At 39.9% G+C, this 21,472-nt stretch overlaps 4 protein-coding genes across 6 annotated transcripts; 1 reads left to right on the top strand and 3 right to left on the bottom strand.

The window, feature by feature from the left end:
• Positions 1–509: 509 nt before the first annotated feature.
• On the top strand, positions 510–6,484 carry LOC137736812 (uncharacterized). 3 transcript variants are annotated; one of them, XM_068476085.1, is made up of 6 exons: positions 510–687; positions 859–902; positions 2,010–2,390; positions 3,103–3,665; positions 3,751–3,817; positions 4,004–6,484. In XM_068476085.1, the coding sequence occupies exons 3-6, from the start codon at positions 2,015–2,017 to the stop codon at positions 4,420–4,422; spliced, it is 1,425 nt and encodes a 474-aa protein (XP_068332186.1). In that variant the 5' UTR covers positions 510–687; positions 859–902; positions 2,010–2,014; the 3' UTR covers positions 4,423–6,484. The 3 variants fall into 3 exon arrangements, with proteins under 3 accessions (XP_068332186.1, XP_068332187.1, XP_068332185.1); XM_068476086.1 differs by having other exon boundaries at positions 2,001–2,390; XM_068476084.1 differs by having other exon boundaries at positions 1,949–2,390.
• A 140-nt stretch (positions 6,485–6,624) lies between these two features.
• Positions 6,625–7,807, bottom strand: LOC137736813 (uncharacterized). Its single transcript, XM_068476088.1, has one exon. The coding sequence runs from the start codon at positions 7,355–7,357 to the stop codon at positions 6,812–6,814; it is 546 nt and encodes a 181-aa protein (XP_068332189.1). The 5' UTR covers positions 7,358–7,807; the 3' UTR covers positions 6,625–6,811.
• Positions 7,808–9,234: 1,427 nt separating this feature from the next.
• Positions 9,235–12,608, bottom strand: LOC137737899 (uncharacterized). Its single transcript, XM_068477476.1, has 6 exons — positions 12,527–12,608; positions 12,280–12,385; positions 11,235–11,279; positions 11,001–11,109; positions 10,265–10,553; positions 9,235–9,720 (listed from the first exon to the last, which is right to left on the bottom strand). Exons 1-6 carry the CDS (start codon positions 12,572–12,574, stop codon positions 9,529–9,531), a joined length of 789 nt encoding a protein of 262 aa, XP_068333577.1. The 5' UTR covers positions 12,575–12,608; the 3' UTR covers positions 9,235–9,528.
• A 5,735-nt stretch (positions 12,609–18,343) lies between these two features.
• On the bottom strand, positions 18,344–20,261 carry LOC137736416 (uncharacterized). Its single transcript, XM_068475686.1, has 3 exons — positions 19,462–20,261; positions 19,197–19,346; positions 18,344–19,066 (listed from the first exon to the last, which is right to left on the bottom strand). The coding sequence occupies exons 1-3, from the start codon at positions 20,170–20,172 to the stop codon at positions 18,773–18,775; spliced, it is 1,155 nt and encodes a 384-aa protein (XP_068331787.1). The 5' UTR covers positions 20,173–20,261; the 3' UTR covers positions 18,344–18,772.
• Positions 20,262–21,472: the final 1,211 nt, after the last annotated feature.

The raw sequence follows: 21,472 nt of genomic DNA, 5'->3' as shown, positions 1-21,472 counted from the left end.
TATAATTATTTATGTAATTATTATTAATTATTAATAATAATTATTATGTATATTTCATTTCTTTTTTTAGTGAATTAGATACCATCTTCTGGTTCTCTTCTCTGACTCTCAGACCCCTGTTTGTTTCCCATAGAAAAACCTAAGCTTTCTTGCCATCTTGCAACTTCATCTTTCTCTCATCTTGCCGGCGACTTCATCTTCGTTTCTTCTGTTTCTAGCGACTTTCTCTTCCCAGTCCATCTCATATTCTCTTCCATCAACTTGGGTTATCTTTATCTGCGGGTCCATCTATCAAAGCACAACTTGTGTGCATTGTAGATGATGATTATTGATTTTAGGCTTAAGTGTCTAAGCCAACCAAGACTTATGCTTATGTAAAGGAATATACCCATTCATCTTTTGATACGTCATACTTGTAGGTATAAATTGGGCCCAACTCAGCTCGACTCAGCGCGGGTCAACCCGGCCCGTAAAAACACCATAAATAAGCATTACCCCTTCTTTTTGGATAATCACAAGTTGCCCATTTCTTGCTAATTACCCTAATACCCCAATTTTCAGAAATTTGCTTTCTCCCTCTCCCTCTCCGCCTATCTCCGGTGACCCCCGTCGCTTTTTGGCTGCAACTCAATCCGATCTGTACGCCCACAGTGACCCTCTCTCGTTGGTTCGAGGGTTTTCCAAGGGGTTTGCTTCTTTTGTCTTTTTTTTTTTTTGCCTTTTGATCTTCCTTTTACCTTTCTTGGCCTCCATTTCCGCAAATGGTTTCTCTGAACCCATTGTCTTTTTCGTAATTTAATAATTTATCTATTTCAATTTGTTTAGCTGATTTTCTATGAATTTGATTTGTTGTTGCAGTGACGAGCTGACTTTCTGGAATCCGAAACCCTAATCTATCTGAGGTACAAACATTCTTCCGAGCTATAAGATCTAATCCTATCTTACTTTTTGTTGTTTATTCTTTATCTAATTATTGGGGTTTTGCATATTGTTCATCTCTCTGAGGTACCCATTGTCTGCATATATAACAAGGATTGATATTTCAAGTTAATTTCGGCTCCTTCGTCTCCTATTTTTTTTCGTCCTTTCCTTCTTCCATGAATGCATGTGCAACATTCTCCTATCAAAAAGTTCATCTCCTAATTCTTTTTCTTTTTTGTCTTTTCCTTCTTCGTTCCTAATTATTTATTGTCTCAATCGATTAAGGCTTCTTGCGTATAGGCATGGTAATCTGATTAGTGTATTATTTGCCGTGTATGTCTCACTGTCAGCAAGTCGGAATTTGCATATGCATTTCCGTGTCCTTTTTTGTGTTGCATAGGCCTCCATTGGAGGCTTTCACTGTGTGACTGTATTGTTAAAAAAAAAAAAAAAAAAAAAAAAAATCAGGAACCAGTTTTGGCAAAAAACTGAACCGATTGAAACCAAACCCACCCAAGATACAATAACGATAGTAACAAATGGGTTTGGGGCATGGCCACTTTTGACCTAGGCTTGGCTTGCCGCTGCTGATGGCTTAAGCTTTTGGGCTTCTGGCAGTTGTTGAATGGATGGTGGGAGATTCAAATATAAAATTAGTATCAATCAAACTTTGCCCAAAATTTTCCTTGTTTGAAATAAGTGGAATTAAATCTTTGCCTAGTGCCTACATATAGATGTGAAATTACAATCTATTACAGTTCTAGGTCAAATACTATGATAGACGGCATAATTACTCATACTAATGACTTAACTAAGGCCTATCCATTCGCGGAGGCTGAAAGTTGGATTAAGTTGGATACCTGTCTGGATTTCAAAGAATTATTGATATTGCAACACCGTAGATATCATGTAGTTATACTATCAAAGAGTTTATTTCTAAGAATAAAATGAATCATTGGCATGTGCTCTGGTCGTTGTTTTTGCATTGTGTTACTTTGTAACTAGAAAAAATAATGTTGGTTCGTAGGTTATCATACTCTTCAATTGCTTGAAAGTACACTACCCTCATCATATGTCAGCTGATACAGGAATCATGGAGATCGATTTTGATGCTGAAAGTGATAGGACACCAGAGACAAATGAAAATGATTTTATTTGTAATCCAGTTTTACCTGATGATTCTGGGGAAGGTTTGCCTTATGCTCCTGTGAATTGGCCTAATCCTGGTGATAATTGGCGCTGGAAGGTGGGGAAGAGAGTTTCTGCTGCTGGACACTTTCTGGATAGGTATCTCTATCTTCCAAAGCGTCTTCGCAATCGTGAACATTCAACTCGTAGGAAATATGGTTTTGCAAGCAGGCTTGCAGTTGAACGATATATCAAAGCAACATTTCCTGGTTTAAATCTTGATGACTTTTTTACAAAATTCTCCTGGAGGATCCCTGCACACCAGTCAGCATTGACAAATGGTCAGCCGTAAGCAAATTTGATTTTTATTTTCTATTTCTCAACTTTTGTGCTTTTATATCTTTTGGGCATCTCTATATAAATAAAGTGATAATATCCTTGTCTGTCTTTGAAATGATCTGGTGTTTGTGTACCTGTGTTTTCTTTTCCTTTTCATTATCTTATGTTGGTGATTTGATCCAGAGCAATTTATCTTGGAGACTGATGGCTAAGCGCTTATTTCTTGACTTATGTCTTCAATACACGTGTGTTTGGTTGTTTATTTTCTAATTTGTATTTACTGTAGTGAATGGCTGAACTAATGGTGTCAACTTTGGAAAAATAAAAAATAGTGCGTTATTTAAATGCTGTCAGATTCTGATCAACGTTCCTATACGTTAAAGTTTCATTTACTGTAGTGAATGGCTGAACTAATGGTGTCAATCCAAACCGAGTCCTGTTTTTTTTTAATTTTTTTTTATCATGATCTTTTCTCCCTGTCTCTATAAGATTCTTGAATTTTTTATGTATAGCGAACAGCGAGCGAAGTGTATACATCATCAAATTCAAGCTGTTAACAATATATCCCATTTTGGTTTTAAAGCTTTTCACAAATAAAAAATAAATTCCATGTTCAAGAATTTACTAATTTAGTGTACTACGCATCTAATATGTTTTTCACTTGTCAACTTATTGGAGAACCAATTGCGTTACTTTCATGTGGAATTTATGCAGGTAGTGCGAAGCTGAAGCATGTGTCACGTGTTCTACCCCCCGAAGAGTGTGCAGAACCTGATTACATGTCTGATACTGAGCGTTGTAAAGCTGGAAATAAGAAGTGCAGCAGTCTGTTGGAACAAGCAGAAAGCCCAGCTTTAGCAGTAATGGAGTGTGATATTTGCTGCACTGAACCTAAGTTCTGCCGTGATTGCTGTTGCATTCTTTGTTGCAAGTCTGTAAACTCGTCCTGTGCAGGTTATGATTACATTCGATGCGAAGCATTGATGCATGATGGTAGCATATGCGGGCATGCTGCCCACATTGATTGTGCTCTGCGATGTTACATGGCTGGCACTGTAGGAGGAAGCATTGGCTTGGATTCTGAATACTATTGCCGGCGCTGTGATGAAAAAACAGATTTGGTTTCACATTTCACAAGGCTTTTACTTGCTTGCGAATCTCTTGATTCTCGGGATGATGTTGAGAAGATTTTAAATTTTGGTATCTGCATTTTGTGTGGTTCACAGAAAACCAGTGCAAAGGACCTGCTGAAACGTATTGAAGTGGCCATTGAAAAGGTAAATATAGTAGCTTTACAGTATTTAGACTCCCACACTTACACTTCCTAAAATTCCAGCAATATAACATTTCTATTTTAAGCAGCTCAAATGTGGGACTAATCTTGAAGATATTTGGAAAGAGGGAGACAATTTTTCGACTATCTCCATTGGTAATCTTCCTTCTCTAAAATTAAGTAATTATGTTATGATAATTACTTGCAACTTTTTGGATGCTGTATAAAAAATATAATTAGTTAATTTGCACAAGGTTTCATCTCTCTCCCTCTCTCTCTCTCTCTCTCTCTCTCTCTCTCTCTCTCTCTCTCTCTCTCTAAAATGTTTTCATTTGCATACAGATGTCTCTCATCATGGAGATACTGTCATGGAACTTACTGGCTTCCAAGAACCCTTGGATGTCAGGGGCTCACAATTTTATTATCGAACTGAAGCTCAAAAACTTGAGGAAGAGATTGATCAGGTTCTCCATGCACTAAGAAGGTCACAGGAAACTGAATTTAAAATGGCGGAGGAATGCCTTAATGCACAGAAGAACTATCTCTGTAATCTGTATCAGCAACTTGAGAAGGAGAAGTCTGATTTGGTACAGCACGCTTCAACTGACTCGGACGCTTTACTGAGTACTGTAATGAGCAGAGTGAAGCAGATTAAAAGCGAAGTCAAAAAGCTTAAGGATATGGAAGAAGTGGCCAACGGATTTGGAAAGACTTCTAGAGCTGTCCTGAAGGAGCACTTCAGTTTGGCAATTGAGGATTGAAGTAAACCTTACTGGATTATGATGGTTTAATTTCGTTGTTTCATCAACTTTGGTATTGAACTGGCTTCTTTATGGTTTGAATCGATTGCGCATTAGATTTTTGTGCAATCGTGCTGTCACATTTTTGTGTGAGGTTTGTAAGCACAAGGGCATCTAGTAGAATCAGCCCGTGCCTACTGGCAGAAGAAAGGTATGAAGAGCCCGTTGAAGGACTTTCAAGGAACCCTCTTATGTTGTGAATTGTATCCTATGAACTCCCAAAGAATCTGCACCTTCTTGCAGTGATTGCGTTGTTTGATGAAACGGTGCATGAGAAAGGTCGTCGCAGATTCTAGTCTGTTTGAAGCATCAGGCAAGTGTGCTCTCAACCTCCCAATTTCCCCGACTGTGTGTTTTTTTTCTTCTTCTTTTTATGTTTGTGAAGGCGGTTTGCCTGACTGGGGAATCGGAAATTTTGGCAACTGGAGAACACTTTGGCTCGAGTGCTGCTGCTCTTCGTTCGTGTGAATAGGTTGGTTGCAGATGTAGGCATTTTCATTTCCTGTACAATGTGTGCACAATGCACAAATATAGTTTCTTCGGAATGAAATGGACCTTTCACGTTGTTAAAATGGTTTGGTTATGCTTGCTTATTTGGTTTTCCGATTTATACAAAAACTGAAAATTAAAATAGTTATCAATCGTGGGTTTGTGCTGCCAAAATTCTTAGAACCTGATCTCGCTCAAGCTATACTTTTTGCAAATTACTTGTTTATGCCCCACTAGTCAGGTAAAAGGTAGACGGCGTCTTACTATAGTGGCGGAAGTTAATTATGTTTGTGTACCATGGGACAGGTTTGATCCATACCGATTCTCTTCTTTTCCCAAACTTTGTAGTAACCCAAAAAAAAAACCAAAAAAAATACATTTGGTCAGCGTAAAGAGGCACGCAGCTTCTGTGAGAGGGAGTGAAGTTACAATTTACAGTCCCCGTGCAACTGAGTAGCTTCACAAATTAATGAAGGAAATGACGAATGCGGCCTCCGTAACAGCTGTATATCTTCTTCCACCGTGGGTGAATATGATGCGGAAGTGGGAACAATTGGGCAAACATATCACACAATGCAGAGGCCATGCAACTTTCAGAAGAATGAAGCTAAAACAACCCAGTTTTCAATCTCCGACCACGGCATCACGTAAAAGAATCAGTTCTGTTCACATTCAGGGAAAACCTCGGCCAGCAAATCCAACCATATTATGCCCAATCAATCCATACTAACTGAGGCGTAGCATGGAGGAGATAAAGAAGCATGGAAGAAAAGGGCGGTAGCATATCAAGCGGGAGAATCCGATGCAATGAAAATTCGACACAAAGAACCGTCTACGCAACTCATCAATTGTACTCAGCCGATGATCGTCGGCAAAATGGGAGAGCTCATCACAAAATAATCATCAGAAAAGCAGAGAGATGTTCATTTGATTGCTAAAAGTGAAAAGTAACGCAAATCACTGCAGCCCAGACTGGAAATGCTTTGGGTTGACTAGCAGTAGTAGACTCAGTGGGCCAGAAAGCATATATTCTTAACCATCAAGTAAAAGTAATTGGCTCTTGGTATTGGAATAAAGGCAGATCGAAAGGGTTTTCCGTGTGAAGAAGTCGTCAACATAAGATGTTGACATGGCTTAATCAAGAATGCAGAAAATTGAATAGCAGAATCTCCAGAACTAGGTCGAAGAAACTAAACCCCGCATAAAAGAACTACGGCATAATTCCAGTCAAAACAACGAAAAGGGTGGAATAATCTTTCGATCACGGAAAGAGGGTTTGATTTTCAGTTTGCAACACTCACAAGTTTGTTTTGTGTGCCTTCTTACACACAGCATTTATATAATCCTAGGGGAAAGCAAATAGCTAAGCAAGAACAACAAAAAGAGAAGAGAGAAGAGAAAAGGGATGAGCACAAAAGCCCTGTTTGCCTACATAATGAACTACAACCAATCGTACAACCAATATGATCAGCACAAAAAAGGGAAGGGATTTTCGCACTCCCTTTTCGCTCCTGCACTCTCTTAGTACTAGGATTAATAAATCAAACGAGAATCAAGGAACGGAAACAAGGACAGCAGTGTCATAAGGAGTAAACGGGAGTGTGAAAATCGCAACGGCGGAAACCCCGCATGCAAAAGCAATACCAATAACCTAAATCCAAAAGACCAATCCAATACACAATTGCATCATCATTGCTAAAACCAACATTTCTTTCATTCAACAAGAACAGCAGCATAAAACAACTAGTTCCACCAACAACAACAGCCTCAAAAGCTCAGTTGCAAAGCTAAAGCCAACTTAATTGGAACAACTAAAATTATAGCCCAAAGAAGTAGAAAGGTTTAAAAAACACAGAGATAATTACTGTACAAGCACAAGGCGGTTACCCATACCTCCTCTGAAACCCCCACCCCCATTCCCGTCGCCACCCCCCCAAACCTCTCCGCCACCATCACCACCGTCCGCATTCTCCACTCCCACATCCTTCGGCACCGTCACGATAAGCTCCCCGTCCACGAAAACCGCGCTGGCCAACTCTGGTCGAGTCGATTCCGGCAGCCGAAACCTCCACATGTCGAGCTCGAGCTCGTCCAACGTCAATTCCGCCGATCCACTTTCGCGAACCACGATTTTGGTCACCCCGGGATGGATTTCGATGGTGTGGGTCCTCACGCCGTCGCCGATATTATCGGCTTCGGCGACGAATCGGAAGCAATCGGGATTCTCCTGGACCAGAACGTCAGCGTCGGACCGAAAGGGGAGCTCCAGGATCCGGCTGAAGACATGGGGGAGACGGCGGAGCTTCTTATGGGTCAGACCCAAAAGTGCCTGCGCTTCAGAAAGTGGGTTTCTTGATCTGTATTGGACGGTGATGTTGCGCTTCCTGGGCATGGGGTGGACCTTCATGGTTGGCGGCTTCAGTGGCAGCTGCTGGGGAGGCGGTGGCGGAAGTAGTGGAGCTGCAGAAGAAATAGAGGGATTGCGACAAGATTAATAGAAAGATGCCCCTCTTGTGAAAAAGGCACGCCAATCTTGGGTGGGAATCAAAATCCTGATTGGGTTGTTTTTACCAAAAGAAGGAATCATAAAGGATTGGTGGGAAAATTAATTTGGGTATTTTTTGGGAAAATGCCCTAACCCTAGAAATTGGTTTGGATTGAAATTGAAATGGATTGGATTGGATTGAATTGAATTTTCCCAATTTCTTTCTGATAATTTAGAAATTGGGGAGAATGAAAGAAATGTTGGCTGCAATTTGAAAAGGGCGTTAAGGAAAGCTCCCTTTCTGGGTAAGCATAGTGGCTGGAGAGCCCATGGGAGGAATCACAGCAGAATATATAAAAGGCAAAGATCGTTTAGGTTTCATCCTTGGACTTTACTATAATTACAATTTTGGCCATATTTTAATTTTTTGGACCATCCAAAATGTTTATAGCTTTTTTGGTGTCAAGGAAATCTCACAGGACAAGGAGAAAAAAGGTTATTCCTTGTGCAATTATATAATAATAAAGATATATAGGGTGCAATTTCTTAGTAACTGTAAGTCACCTTCCAAGCTCATGTCTCGTGACACAATTTAGGTTGTCGTTTTGAAATTCATTTTCCTTTGATTATGTGACAACTTTGTCAACGTGTTTTGGGACTTCCTTTGACGTGTTTTTTACGGCGAATGAGTGATCAACGTTTAAGTACGTATCCTTGTGAGAAGAACAACACATGGAAATGACTGCTTACTAATATTTCTAGGTTGAGGAGCAAAATGAGGAATTCACCAGAAGAGGGGAAGTAATTGATATGAAATGAGTATATTATCACTATGACATCCCGTGCTAATGATATAACAGGATGTGAAGAAAAACTTATACATGACATTGCATCATAGCACATGAGGCCACGATGGCCGTAAGGGAGGAAGGAAGTAAGGGACATTCCGTTACCAAAAAAGAAGAAAGGGACATTCCGTCTCCTATACTCATTGGCAACTTCTTCGAAGTTACATTCCCTCCTGCACCCTTGTCTAATATGGCATTTTACAAAACTAACATCGATCGACTTTGCATGAGCTCTTTTATCACAGAATTTAGAATATACAAGAAATTTTAGATGTGTGCATATTCTATCTAGTCATACAACAGCAATTTTTTTCTCAGCAGCTTAAAACGATGCTCACCGGTGTAATTATTGTCGATTAAGATAAGTTTGGTTTAGTCTATCTTCTATACAAATTTCAAGATTTAAACTTAAAAAAAAACGAGACGGTGAGCAAAACTATTCGCATTATATAAACTACAAAGACAGAGAATGAAGGTTCCCCGACCCTTCGCAGAAGGGGTGACCAGCTAAAACAAAACAATTTTAATTTATTATCCCTACAAAATTTTGGATTAAGTGCAGATAGAGACAGTGCTTGCTGTAGTTTTCATATAGGAATGCATGGGGTGCTCCGTGACAAACAACCCTTGTCTATTGAAACTACTCTAAACCAGCACCACCCATAGATTTGTTTTTTTTTTTTTTTTTGTTTTTGTTTTTTTTAATATCTTTGAAATTAATCCAAAGATTAGAGGGTGATTTTTCCTAATTGGGGACATTTGGTGACCATAAAATTCCAAAATCTGCTTGCTAGCTTTCAGATTAAGATTTTCACGTTTGGATTGTGGACAGACCTTTCAAACTGGGTTGTGTAAACTTGTGGAGCTTCTTTCGTTTTTGAAAAAAAACGTCTTTCCAACCGAATGATTAAACGGGAAAAATAATACGTGCATATCCAAACTAACCACTTATTTTAATATCGCTTGTATTAAAAAAAATAACCGATTATTGTTGTTGCTCATTGAAGGAGCACTCTGCTTCTTCAAATGCATAATGAGCCCAAATGGAACTTTAACTATTGATTCAGCAATAATTACACAGCGGTGAAAAGTAAATGACAGTAACTTGCCTGATACTGTGGTAAATTGAGACAGAGATGCTCTCTTCCTGGAGGTCTGATAAACACAAGGCAATTGAAAGGGCAATTTGTACTTCCCTTAAGCTCTCCCCTTTGATCTTCTCGTACGCAACCACATTCGACTCTGTTACGTATGTTGCATTTTTGGTACGTCTTCCTCATGGTGCATATGACGCCTACGGTGAGATCTTCTATGTTTACGAGTCTGTACTTTTGGGGGATTGACAGTGCTAGAGGTACCTGGAAGAAGAATCTCCTCGCTTGTATTACCAAACACGCAATCAAAAGGGTCGACCATTACATCAACACCAGAGTTCACCTACGATAAGAAATAGATGAGTCAGAATACAAGAGACCCTTATCATATGCCATGAGAAGTAAGTGTAGTTTCCTCATCATTATTCAGATATGTACATAGGCAACAGGGAAGAGTGAGAACCCCTTCTGAACATGCAGAGTACAAATGATCCTACTATAGTACTATTGCTGTTGATTTCATCATGTAACTTATCTGAAGACACACCTGTGAAAAAGATTGAAATATATATACCTCAGCACTTAGGTTTGCTACTGGTATAGGCCCAGGGCATGATACTTTCTTTGGCATGCAAATTTGATCGGGGTATGATTTTCTGTACCATGTAATGGGGTTCACATGCATTTGGTGGGTATAATGTTCAACTATATGAATAGTAAAGGCTACAAACTATCTTACGTACACATTCCTCGACAGTGACAAATTTATGCTACATCTATTTTCCAAATTCTTCTTCTGCACTACTATCGCTACTTATAAAACTTAACTCATAAGCAGTGTAATGCAACCATTTCTAAGAAAAAAAATTACTAGATAAGTTTCTTACAGGAACTTGTTTGGGAGCAAAACGTATTTTGTGGGAGTCATTCTGGGTGTTCCGGGAATCACTGTCAGAGGAACTCTGATGGTCACCATGGGAAGCCTGGTCTGGATCACCTTGAGAATCGCTGTAATCTGTTCTTCGACCATGGCTAATGTTATCACTAAAATAATTCCGATAACGCCACCTCAGTGTTGGCTGATCTGAGTTCGCATCATCAAAAACTTTCTCAGAATAGAACTGTTTAGAGATAAGCCCCATCATAGAAGGATCATTCTGATACTTATTCACCATTCTGTTATTTGAATCACAGTTCACAGTTCAATAATTCAAGAATTTCAATTGAAGTTAGTAAACAAGCAGATATTGGTCATATACTACACTGCATTTCTTTTCCGGATAAATACATGTACAGTAATGTCTCATATATACGCAGATAATTACATACAAAACCAAGTAAGCAACGGGTTGGCAGAGATGTGATGGAAGGGCAGACATTAGTCATATACCGAAAACGAAGATTTTGTGAATGAATAAATGTGTCAGAAGGACTTCAATTCCATAAGTGTAAGAAGGACAATGAACTCAAAATTTTCAACTCCTAATTACAACTCAGGAAGAATAGATCCACACCAAGATGGCTAACATGACTATTCATGCATACCAGAAGAAAACCAGTGTTTCTAGCCAATTGCACAAAAGTGAATCATCAAACATCCTAAAAATAAAAATGGTGACATACATAGTTGCTAACTCCGCCTGCATACGACTTCCATCCTGAGAAAGAATATGGTTAACACATGAATTTAAGGACCTAGACAAGCTCCATAGTCCAAATAGAGCAGCAGCTCCTGCAGAAGCATAAAACTTGTTCAAATGAGAAAGTGATAGGTAGCTATGATTCATATATATATATATATATATATATATAGAGAGAGAGAGAGAGAGAGAGAGAGAGAGAGAGAGTTTAACCCACCTCCTGAAAGGTTAAGTCGAATAAACGTATTCAGCTTCTTTGATGCTGCAATAAAGAAACTGAGATTGTTAAAAGAATGAAACATATAAATAAACAACAATTATGATAACGAAGTAATAATAATCCAAACTTACAATAAAAAAACGTGAATCATTATTGGACCCCAAAAGAAGAACCTTTACTTGTAAATTAAATGGAACAAAAAAATTAACATAATTGTTTATTAAAGAATCCTATAACTTTTCACCAGCTCACTCCCTCGAATGATTATAAATGAGTATAAAAGTGATATGCAGACGGTAAATATTCATAAAAGCCCCATGAAATGTGTAAGATTACAATTATGAACCATATAATATCAATTGCAATTTGCAAGCTGATATCCTTTCCCTTGTACTGTTTCAAAAAGTGCAGAATTAAGAAAAGAAGAAAAGAGAACAGGATACTAAAATGTATAAACTCTAATGCAATGAATTATTATTCCAAGCAGCAAAACCAACGTCCTTCAATACACTTTACGATGTACATATCCTTTTTCACTTGAACAATAGTGTGGCACTGGCAATCAGTAAACATCTCTTGATAACTACCTCAAAACCATGTGGCACTGGTAATCGATAAACATCTCTTGATAACTACCTCAAAACCGTGGAACAATGAAAACTTGAAATACTGGAGAACCAATGTTTCTCTATCCAAAACCAATGCACACTGTTGTAACTGAAATGGCCTAATGCAAACTCTCCATCCAAATAATGAGAAATCGAACCCTCATTTCTCTATCCGAAACCAATGCAAACTCTCATAACAGAAAATGATCGAATCAAAACTGGGTTTTGCAGCTTTTGGCGAATGAGAAACAAAATGTCTGCCAAATTAGCTAATATCGAAAAAAGTCGTTCGCTTGTACCACTACCACTATCATACAACTGGAAACTCCGACCTCCCAATGAATTGAAATATATAGAAATACATAGTTGGAAGATAAAAATTCACAAAACACACAGGAACCCTGAACAAGAAAACTGCCAAACGAGAGAGAGACCTGTCCAGGCAACAGTGGCAGCAGCAAGACCTCCGAATGTAAACTCCCTGACAGCTTTGGACTTGCAGGTAAGAAGAATCTTAGTTTCTTCAGGCGTCAGTTTTACCTGCATAAATACACACATTTGGTACAGCAAGGTTAGCAACTAATGGGTGATTCTTGGGTAAACCTGAATTGGGATTAGGGTTTCGAGGAATTTGGTGACTGACATTGGGGAAATTTGTGAAATGGGAGTGGAAATTTTTACCTGTTTGTACCTTAGATGTTGCTCCAGCTCGAACAAAGCTTCTCCCATTGCTTTTTGGGGGCTTCAGATCCTGGAACGTTTCCTCCTTGTAGATACAAAGGAGAGACGCATATAAACGACATGTCGTGTGTTCTATAGTTGTATGGTCTTTTTTTTTTTTCGAAAAATAAAAAACTAAAGTGGTCAGATTTGCAGCAATGGTTGTGTGGTTGTATGATCAGATTTTGATCAGTTAGTAGTACGATTTAGTAGTATTCTTTTTTCATTATAATTGGGTCTTAGATTCAATTTTCGTAAAAATCGAATTTGAACCGTACTAATGCTAACCTATTGTGAGATTATCGTTTGTTAAAAAAAATATATATAAAATCCCTATATAAAAAGTATCCTCAGTTTTCAAAAGAAAAAAAAGAAAAAAAAAAGTGACCGCTTGCAACACCTCTGCACCGAATGTTGTCGTTTGGGGATATTTGATGGCTGCTTGTCAGATTCATGGTGAGAATGAATTAGGAGAATATGCTGCAAGACAGCTTCTTGAGGTAGAATCACATGATGATGGAGCCCTTGTGGCGTTATCAAACATTTACTCAAAACAAAGAAGATGGAAAGAGGAAGAAAAGAAGGAAGCGATTCTGTTGCACAGTGAGAAGTTGGCTCTTTCTTACTGTAGAAGCATTCGCATAGTTAAGAATCTCCGGATATGCAAAGAGTGGCTTACTTTGATGAAGTTGGCTTCAACGGTGTATGAAAGAGAGAGAGATTATTGTCAGAGATAGGACTAGGTTTCACCACTACAAACATGGTTTTTCTTCTTGTAAAGTCTTACGATTTTGGTTTCAACTTGTTGTTCTTTTCTGATTAAACTGCTGCAACGGCAGCAGTGTTTTATACATATTTTACATACACGCATGCACACATACGCATGCAATAAACAAATGCAATGCAGTGTGTTGTGCTTGCTGTCCATGATGCAGCAACTAGAGAAAAATAAGCAGCAAACCATACTGACTAGCTGTCAAGGAATAATACAACATTCCTTTTTCACGTGCCCTTCCATACTGACTGCAATATTCCCTGCCATACTGACAGTATTCCATACTGTCCATTATTCCATATTGTCCATACTGTCAATACTCCCCCTCAAGCTGGATCAAGGGGGGTTGATTGATCCAAGCTTGAACAATAACCGTTGAAACTGTGTAAAATCGAGAGCTTTCGTGAAAAGGTCCGCAAGTTGATCATGACTTCTAGTGTACACAGTTTCGATGACTTTGGATTGAACTTGAGTGCGGATGAAGTGGCAGTCAACTTCAATGTGTTTAGTCCGTTCATGGAAGACAGGATTGGATGCAATATGCATTGCAGCCTGGTTGTCACAGAATAAGGACATGGGTTCCTTGCTGGTGAAGCCAAGATCAAGAAGGAGACTCTTCAACCAGATGAGTTCAGAAGCTGTTGCTGCCATGGCCCGATATTCAGCTTCCGCACTGGACCGTGCAACCACTGTTTGTTTTTTACTTTTCCAGGTGACAAGGTTTCCACCTACAAAGGTACAAAAACCTGTGGTGGATTTTCGATCAAGGGAATTACCAGCCCAGTCAGCATCGGTATAGGCCAGAATGTTGTTAGACTCATTTTTCTGCATGAGTATGCCTCTGCCGATCGAGCCCTTGAGATATCGGAGGATTCTCTTGACAATTTCCCAATGAACCAATGTAGGAGAATGCATAAACTGACTGATAAGGCTAACGGAGTAAGCAATATCAGGCCTTGTGATAGTGAGGTAAATGAGTTTCCCAACCATGCGTTGATACACATTAGGATTTGATAGGGGTTTACCTGGAACATCCAATTGAAGTTTGCTAGCAAGTGGGGTGCGAGCAGGTTTGCAGTTGACCATATGTGCTTCTTTAAGAAGGTCAAGAACATACCTCCTTTGATTCAAGAATAGACCCTTGGAAGAGGTAGCCATCTCAATTCCCAGAAAATATTTCAAGGTTCCCAAGTCTTTAATGGCAAACTGTTGGTGAAGCGACCGTTTAAGAGCCTCGAGTTCATCCATGTTGTCCCCCGTGATGATAAGGTCGTCAACATATATAAGAACTATGAGCTTCCCTTGGACACCACTTCGAACAAAGAGAGAGGAGTCAGCATGACTCCTTTTGAACCCTGCCACTTCAAGAACGGAGCTCAGTTTGGCGTACCAAGCTCGAGGAGACTGTTTAAGTCCATATATAGCTTTATGAAGCTTGCAGACTTTGGTAGGTTCTTGTTCTTGAGGGTGTCCTGGAGGTAGCTTCATGTACACCTCTTCTTGAAGCTCACCGTGAAGAAATGCGTTTTTAACATCCATTTGAAACAAGGGCCAGTCGTGGTTGACTGCTACTGATAACAACACCCTTACTGTGTTCATTTTGGCGACGGGAGCAAAAGTCTCCTTGTAATCAATACCGTAGGTTTGAGTGAACCCCCGTGCAACCAATCGTGCCTTGTGTCTTTCAATGGTACCATTGGAATTGAATTTGGTCTTGTAAATCCATCTACTCCCTACGGCTTTCTTCCCTTTGGGAAGGTCTACCACACTCCAGGTTTGATTTTCGTTCAGTGCTTTGAGCTCATTATGCATGGCTTCTCTCCACACGGGCATACATACTGCTTCTTGAAAGTTTTTAGGCTCAACATTATTTGTCACCTGACTTAGGAAGGATGCATGAGATGCTGACAGTTTGTGATAAGTAAGAGCTTCAGAAATGGGATGCCTTGCACTGTAAGTGATGTACTCTTGCAGCCGTAGAGGAGGATTGCGATCGCGAGTTGGGTTCCTTTTTGGTGCTGCTACAATTGGTTGTGTGGCAACAACTGGTGCTGGGGCACGAGGTATATCTTCACTGACCATCTCATCAACTGGGGAATCACTTATAGGGTGGTATGGGGGGGTGTCTGTATGGATTTCAGCAAGAGTTGGTAGTGGAAAAATATCCATTAGACTCTCCCCCTGAGAACTATTCGGGGAGTGATTGTTGAAGAAAGGAACTAGTTCATCAAACCGTACATCCCTAGAAACAACCAGCTTCCCAGTGTGTGGGTTATAACATTTGTATCCCTTTTGAGAACTCGAGTACCCCATAAACACACACTTGATAGCTCGAGGTTCGAGTTTATCACGATGATTTGCTTGAACGTGAACATAACAAGTGCATCCAAAAATCCTGAAATGAGTTAAATCAGCAGTTCTTCCCTTCATAACTTCAAAAGGTGATTTGGAATTCAGGACACGAGTGGGAAGTCTGTTAATGATATAGGCTGCAGTGAGAAGTGCTTGGGACCAGAATCTCTTGGGAACTTGCATCTGAAACATAAGAGACCTAGTTTTCTCCAATAAATCCCTATTCTTGCGTTCGGCAACACCATTTTGTTGTGGTGTACCCACACAACTAGTTTGATGCAAGATACCATGACTGCTCAAGTAGTTTGACAGATTATTGGAGGTATACTCGGTGCCATTATCTGACCGTAAGGTATATATTTTTGAGGAGAATTGGTTGGTTATTAGCTTATGAAAGTCTTGAAAAGCTGTAAAAAATTCACTTTTAGACTTTAAGAGATATAACCAGGTAACCCTAGAGTAGTCATCTATGAATGTAACAAAATACTTGTACCCATCAAATGACTCAACACGGGTAGGTCCCCAAATATCTGAGTGTACAACTTCAAAGAGTTTACTGGTTCTAGATTTAGAGGGTACAAAAGGTAGCCTAGTGGCTTTTGACATTTGACAGATCTCACACTCATGTGTGTTGGTACAATAATTTGGAAATAATTTAGACATTACTGGTTCGGAGGGATGAGCGAGACGTTGGTGCCAAAGTTGATGCTTCTGGACATGGCTTAGGGTGGCAATGGGTTCCTTAATTTGATTGAACTCCTTTGAGATGTAGTACAGACCATTTAAGAAAAAACCCTCACCAATCTTCTTCTGAGTGACTCGATCCTGAAACACAACTGTGTGAGGAGAAAAAATAGCAAGACAGTTCAAAGTATGTGTGATGTTTCCTATGGACAGAAGCTGAAATGGAAATGAGGGTACATATAGTGCCGTAGACTCTACATCACTCCCCATCAATTTAATTTTTCCTTTTCCTAGGACTGGTTCCCCTTTCCCATTTGCTACAGACACATGAGTAGGATTAGGTAATTTTTGAAACTCATGAAGACAAGCTTGGTTGTTGGTTATATGGTCAGTGGCACCTGAGTCTACAATCCAAAAATCGTGTGTGAGATTGAGAGCCGTGGAAAGTGCACAAATGATACCTGGGATATTGCCGGATGTAGTGGTGTTTGAATTTGCCAAAAAACCAGCAAATTTTCCAAGCATTTCTGTGGAATTTTCCGTGGTGACATTGTTACCCTCAGCGATATCACTCTTCTTTTGGAGAAAGGCGGCAAACTCATTGATCAGGGAGAAAGGGCTTGAGGTGAAGTTTGACATCTCTTTAGATTGGAAGGCTTTAGGCGTAAACCCTTTCCCATCCCTGATCATTTTTCCTTCCTTGTTAAACTTAGGTTTTAACTCAGGGTGTAAAATCCAGCATTTTTCCCTTACGTGCCCCTTGGTGTTGCAGTATGTGCATTTCCAGTCAGCTTTCTTTCCATTAAAAAACCTTTCACTAGTGAAGTTGTGGTTACTGGTGAAAGCCCTAGCTTCTGGGCTAGACCGAGGCTCAACATGCATTACTTTCCTTCGAGTTTCCTCTCTTTGGACTGCATGACACACGTTGACGAACGATGGTAGCTCAGGAGTCATTAGTAAGTGGCTACGCAAGTCTTCATACTCAACTCCCAAGCTTGCCAATAGTTGGAACACTTTATCTTCATCAGCCCTTTTCAAGAGTGCAGCGGATTCAGTGGTGTGTGGACGGTATAGATCAAGTTCATTCCACATAGATTTCATGCTTCCAAGATGCTGAATGAAAGTTTGATTACCTTGCTTAAGTCCAGCGAGGCTTTTCTTCAGTTCAAACACACGGGCAGCATTGTGTTGACTGCCGTACATTTCTTTGATTGATTCCCATAAGATGTGTGAAGAATCTGAGTAGCTGAAGATCTCGGACAACTTGGGCTCCATCGAGTTAAGTATCCAGGACATAACAAGCTGGTCATTTGAGTGCCATGCATCAAAGTTAGCTGAGGAAGAATCTGGAGGCTTGATGGTTCCATTTACGTACCCTAGTTTCGATCTTCCTCCTAGAGCAAGAGATATAGCTCGTGACCATGGCAAGTAGTTGAACTCATTCAACAACACGGTGCACAGTCGTGGGTTGCTCTCCCCGTGTATCATGTTGGCTGGTGTTAGGGTTGAGGAACTTGTGGCCTCAGAACTAGATGGGATATCTTCTGCCATCACAACAAATGATGAACAGAGGAAGAAGAACAGGCTAGAAGAATAAACAACAGAGGCAGGACCCTATGGTTCCTGCTCTGATACCATCTTACGATTTTGGTTTCAACTTGTTGTTCTTTTCTGATTAAACTGCTGCAACGGCAGCAGTGTTTTATACATATTTTACATACACGCATGCACACATACGCATGCAATAAACAAATGCAATGCAGTGTGTTGTGCTTGCTGTCCATGATGCAGCAACTAGAGAAAAATAAGCAGCAAACCATACTGACTAGCTGTCAAGGAATAATACAACATTCCTTTTTCACGTGCCCTTCCATACTGACTGCAATATTCCCTGCCATACTGACAGTATTCCATACTGTCCATTATTCCATATTGTCCATACTGTCAATATAAAGACTATTGGTAAACTCTATTCTCCGTTTGAGATTAAATCTCATTCTACTTGCGAAAACGTGAACGCGAAATTCATTCAATTCAATCAATCAGAAAACTATCCCAATGATCTGGTCTGATGTTCTTGCTGATGACTAACTTTTGATTGATTAACGCTTACGTGGCCTCTAATATTTACAGACGCTTCCCAAGAATTGGATTCCTAACGCCAAACAGAACCTAGTTTGTTGCTAGTTACTCATAATCAGGAAAGCAACAATTTCCCGATTACATTACACCGTTAGGGAACATATACAGTTCGAGATCAGATCAACAATTAAGCTCAACCGGTTCCGCAATACAACATAACAAGGGGACATTTTTTCGAAGCTTCTCACAAGATATGAGGTCCGGATATCTGCTGAGAGAAAACATTGCACCCCCGATGATGTCCGCTGAGCTCTTTAGGTTGGGATTTCGATATTGTAATTTGCACTAGTTTCAAGGTACTGGTTGTTGCCAAAAGTAGATAAGAGCCAAAATTTCTGCTGCATCTTTCCAAGCATTCTTGAGATCATATTCTTCAAAAACGCTAGTGCCGCTGAAACCAATCTTTGGTTATCGCATATCGTGCTCCACCGGTACTCAAGAATCCATGTATTGGGATCTAGCTGCACAGCTGAGGCACCCCAACTTCTCCGCACCCAGGAAGTGTTTGGCTTCCGAATCACATAGCTACCGACCTTTCCATCCGACCACTTCTCGACAACAACAATGTGGTAAGAAAATAGTATATGTTTGTACATCATGACACAAAACTCAAAACATCTCAAGGCTGACCATACAACACTAACATAAACAATCTAGTAAAAACGTTTTCAGCTTTACCTCTGTGACTCTGCCGGATAAGATTGTGAAAGACCGGGAAGAAAACCCACTCGTGAGCAACCCGGCAGACTGCAAGGGCCATCCCCATATCCGCACCTCCTCAATTGCAGATTTATACAATGTGCAATGTGAGCTTAGAAGCAAACCATCCTAACATTTCATCATTAACAAGTTTGTGAATTTTGGAACAGACATTTCAAGTTTATCACCGAATAATGCTGAATTGCTATTAAACTTGTAAAGCAGAAGTTTGATTACCAAGTACCTGATTAATGTCCCATATAGAACTAGGATAGCTGCAATTCGAAACCCTCCCAGGAACAAGACCTTGCATCTCTTTCTGCAAGAACCTCAGCCTGCCATTCATATCATCCACAACCCAAGATTTTTCACTAACATTTCTCACCATCTCCGGTGACAGAATTGGTTTCAATGCACCCGAAACCATCTTATAAAACCCGCACATCGCCAGATAAACCAAGATTAAACCCAAAATCAATCTCCAAAACTCACACCCAAAACCCCATTTTCTCTCCATCTTCTTAGTCTTCTTCTTCGATTTCAATCTTGCAGCCGGTTTAAGCTCCGGAGACACAGGAATCGGAGGAGAGCCCGACGTGGGTGTGGACAAAATCGAAGCATCGAAAGAGATGGGAGTGCGTTCAACACTTGGGTTGTTCTTAGGCCTTGAAGATGAGAATTTGGTGAGCGGGCTTTTCTGGATGCTGAAAGGCATGAGATCGAGAGTGGCATTGATGCTGGCCAAGCACATTTCGCAGTTGCAGTTGGCATCTTTCCGGCATCCTGGGTAGTAGCAGCTGTCGCGGTTTTCAGATCTGTCGTCGTCCATGGCGGTGGTGGTGCTTGATTTCACTGAGGATGATGTCGTTGTCATTGATGGCGACGATGAGAGGGCGGATTTCATGGCTGCTTGAGCGTTTCGGGGTTTAGGAGAGAGGCTTTGTTTTGTGGACATGGTCTTTGAAGCGTTCACAACTATGATGTGTGGGGAAAAATGTGGTTTTTAAAATTCGAATCCCCAACGGTCATATATGGCATGATCTGGTGGGACTTGTTTTTGAATCCAGTGATTGGGTAACAAATCTCTACATGATCTTAGTATGGTTAAGAACCTTTCCAATTCAGGACTCCCATTTTTTTTTTCTTTTTTTCATTTTCTTTCTTTCTTTCTTTTTTTTTATTTTTTATTTTTTTTATTTTTGTTTTTGAACAAACGATATTATATTTACATTAGGGGGAGTGGGTGACTTGGTCTCACAATAGGCTAGCAATAATATGGTTCAAACTCGACTTTGACAAGAATCGAATCTAAGACCTCCCACTTACAAGTAAAGAGGAATACCACTAAATCGTAGTACTAAGTGGTTCCAATTCAGAACTCTTAATGGCAAACACTTATCACGTCTCCCAAAGTTTAACGGCTAATTAACTTGATGAGTGGGATAATGGGTCTCAAACTAACCAATCATAGCACTCCCCGCATACTCTAATAAAATCATTTTCAAGTTCAACCCTACTAATATATAATAACACGACCTTTAACCTTGAGAAGGTTCCTTTGTTAAGAAACTCGAACTCTTGAATTCAGATTCATTAAGTTTAACTCAAGCATCGAAGAGATGTTTGTTTATTTGAGCATTAGTCAAAGAAAGTCTAGTAGTAACACACCCATTTAGTGATTGTGAGTTGAAAAAAAAAATGCCTACAAAAACAAGCCCCGATATCAAATCGCAATATTACAAAGAGAAAATGTAAACACGAATTTTCCTGAAACAATAACACGTGTACAAAATATATTTTGTATTGATTTTAGGGTTACAATCTCTTTTACAATATGATCCTCTGATTCTATCTTCATAAGTGTAGATCTGTGGATGGGCTGTTGATCCAAAGGGTCGTTAGGGCTTCATCTAGGGATGAACAGTTATGTGGATTTGTTGATGTTGTTGATCCAAAGGGCCGTTGGGGCTTGATCTTAGGATGAACAGTTGTGTGGATTTGTTGATGTTGTTGATCCAAAGGGCCGTTGGGGCTTGATCTTAGGATGAACAGATCTTCAAGGGCCTTCGGGGCCTGATCTTGATGAACAGTTGATGAACGGATCTTTAAGGGTTTTTGGGCTTGATCTTGAAGAACGGGTGTGTGGATTTGTTAATGTTGTTGATCCAAAGGGCCGTTGGGGGCTTGATCTTGAAGGTTGAGGGAAGTTTTTTCAAGGGTTGTTAGGGCTTGATCTTGAACGAGGATTTGACGAA

The sequence above is a fragment of the Pyrus communis genome, chromosome 6 (assembly GCF_963583255.1).
Source record: "Pyrus communis chromosome 6, drPyrComm1.1, whole genome shotgun sequence".
NCBI classification, from domain to species: domain Eukaryota; kingdom Viridiplantae; phylum Streptophyta; class Magnoliopsida; order Rosales; family Rosaceae; genus Pyrus; species Pyrus communis.
This window is presented reverse-complemented; position numbering and strand designations above follow the sequence as displayed.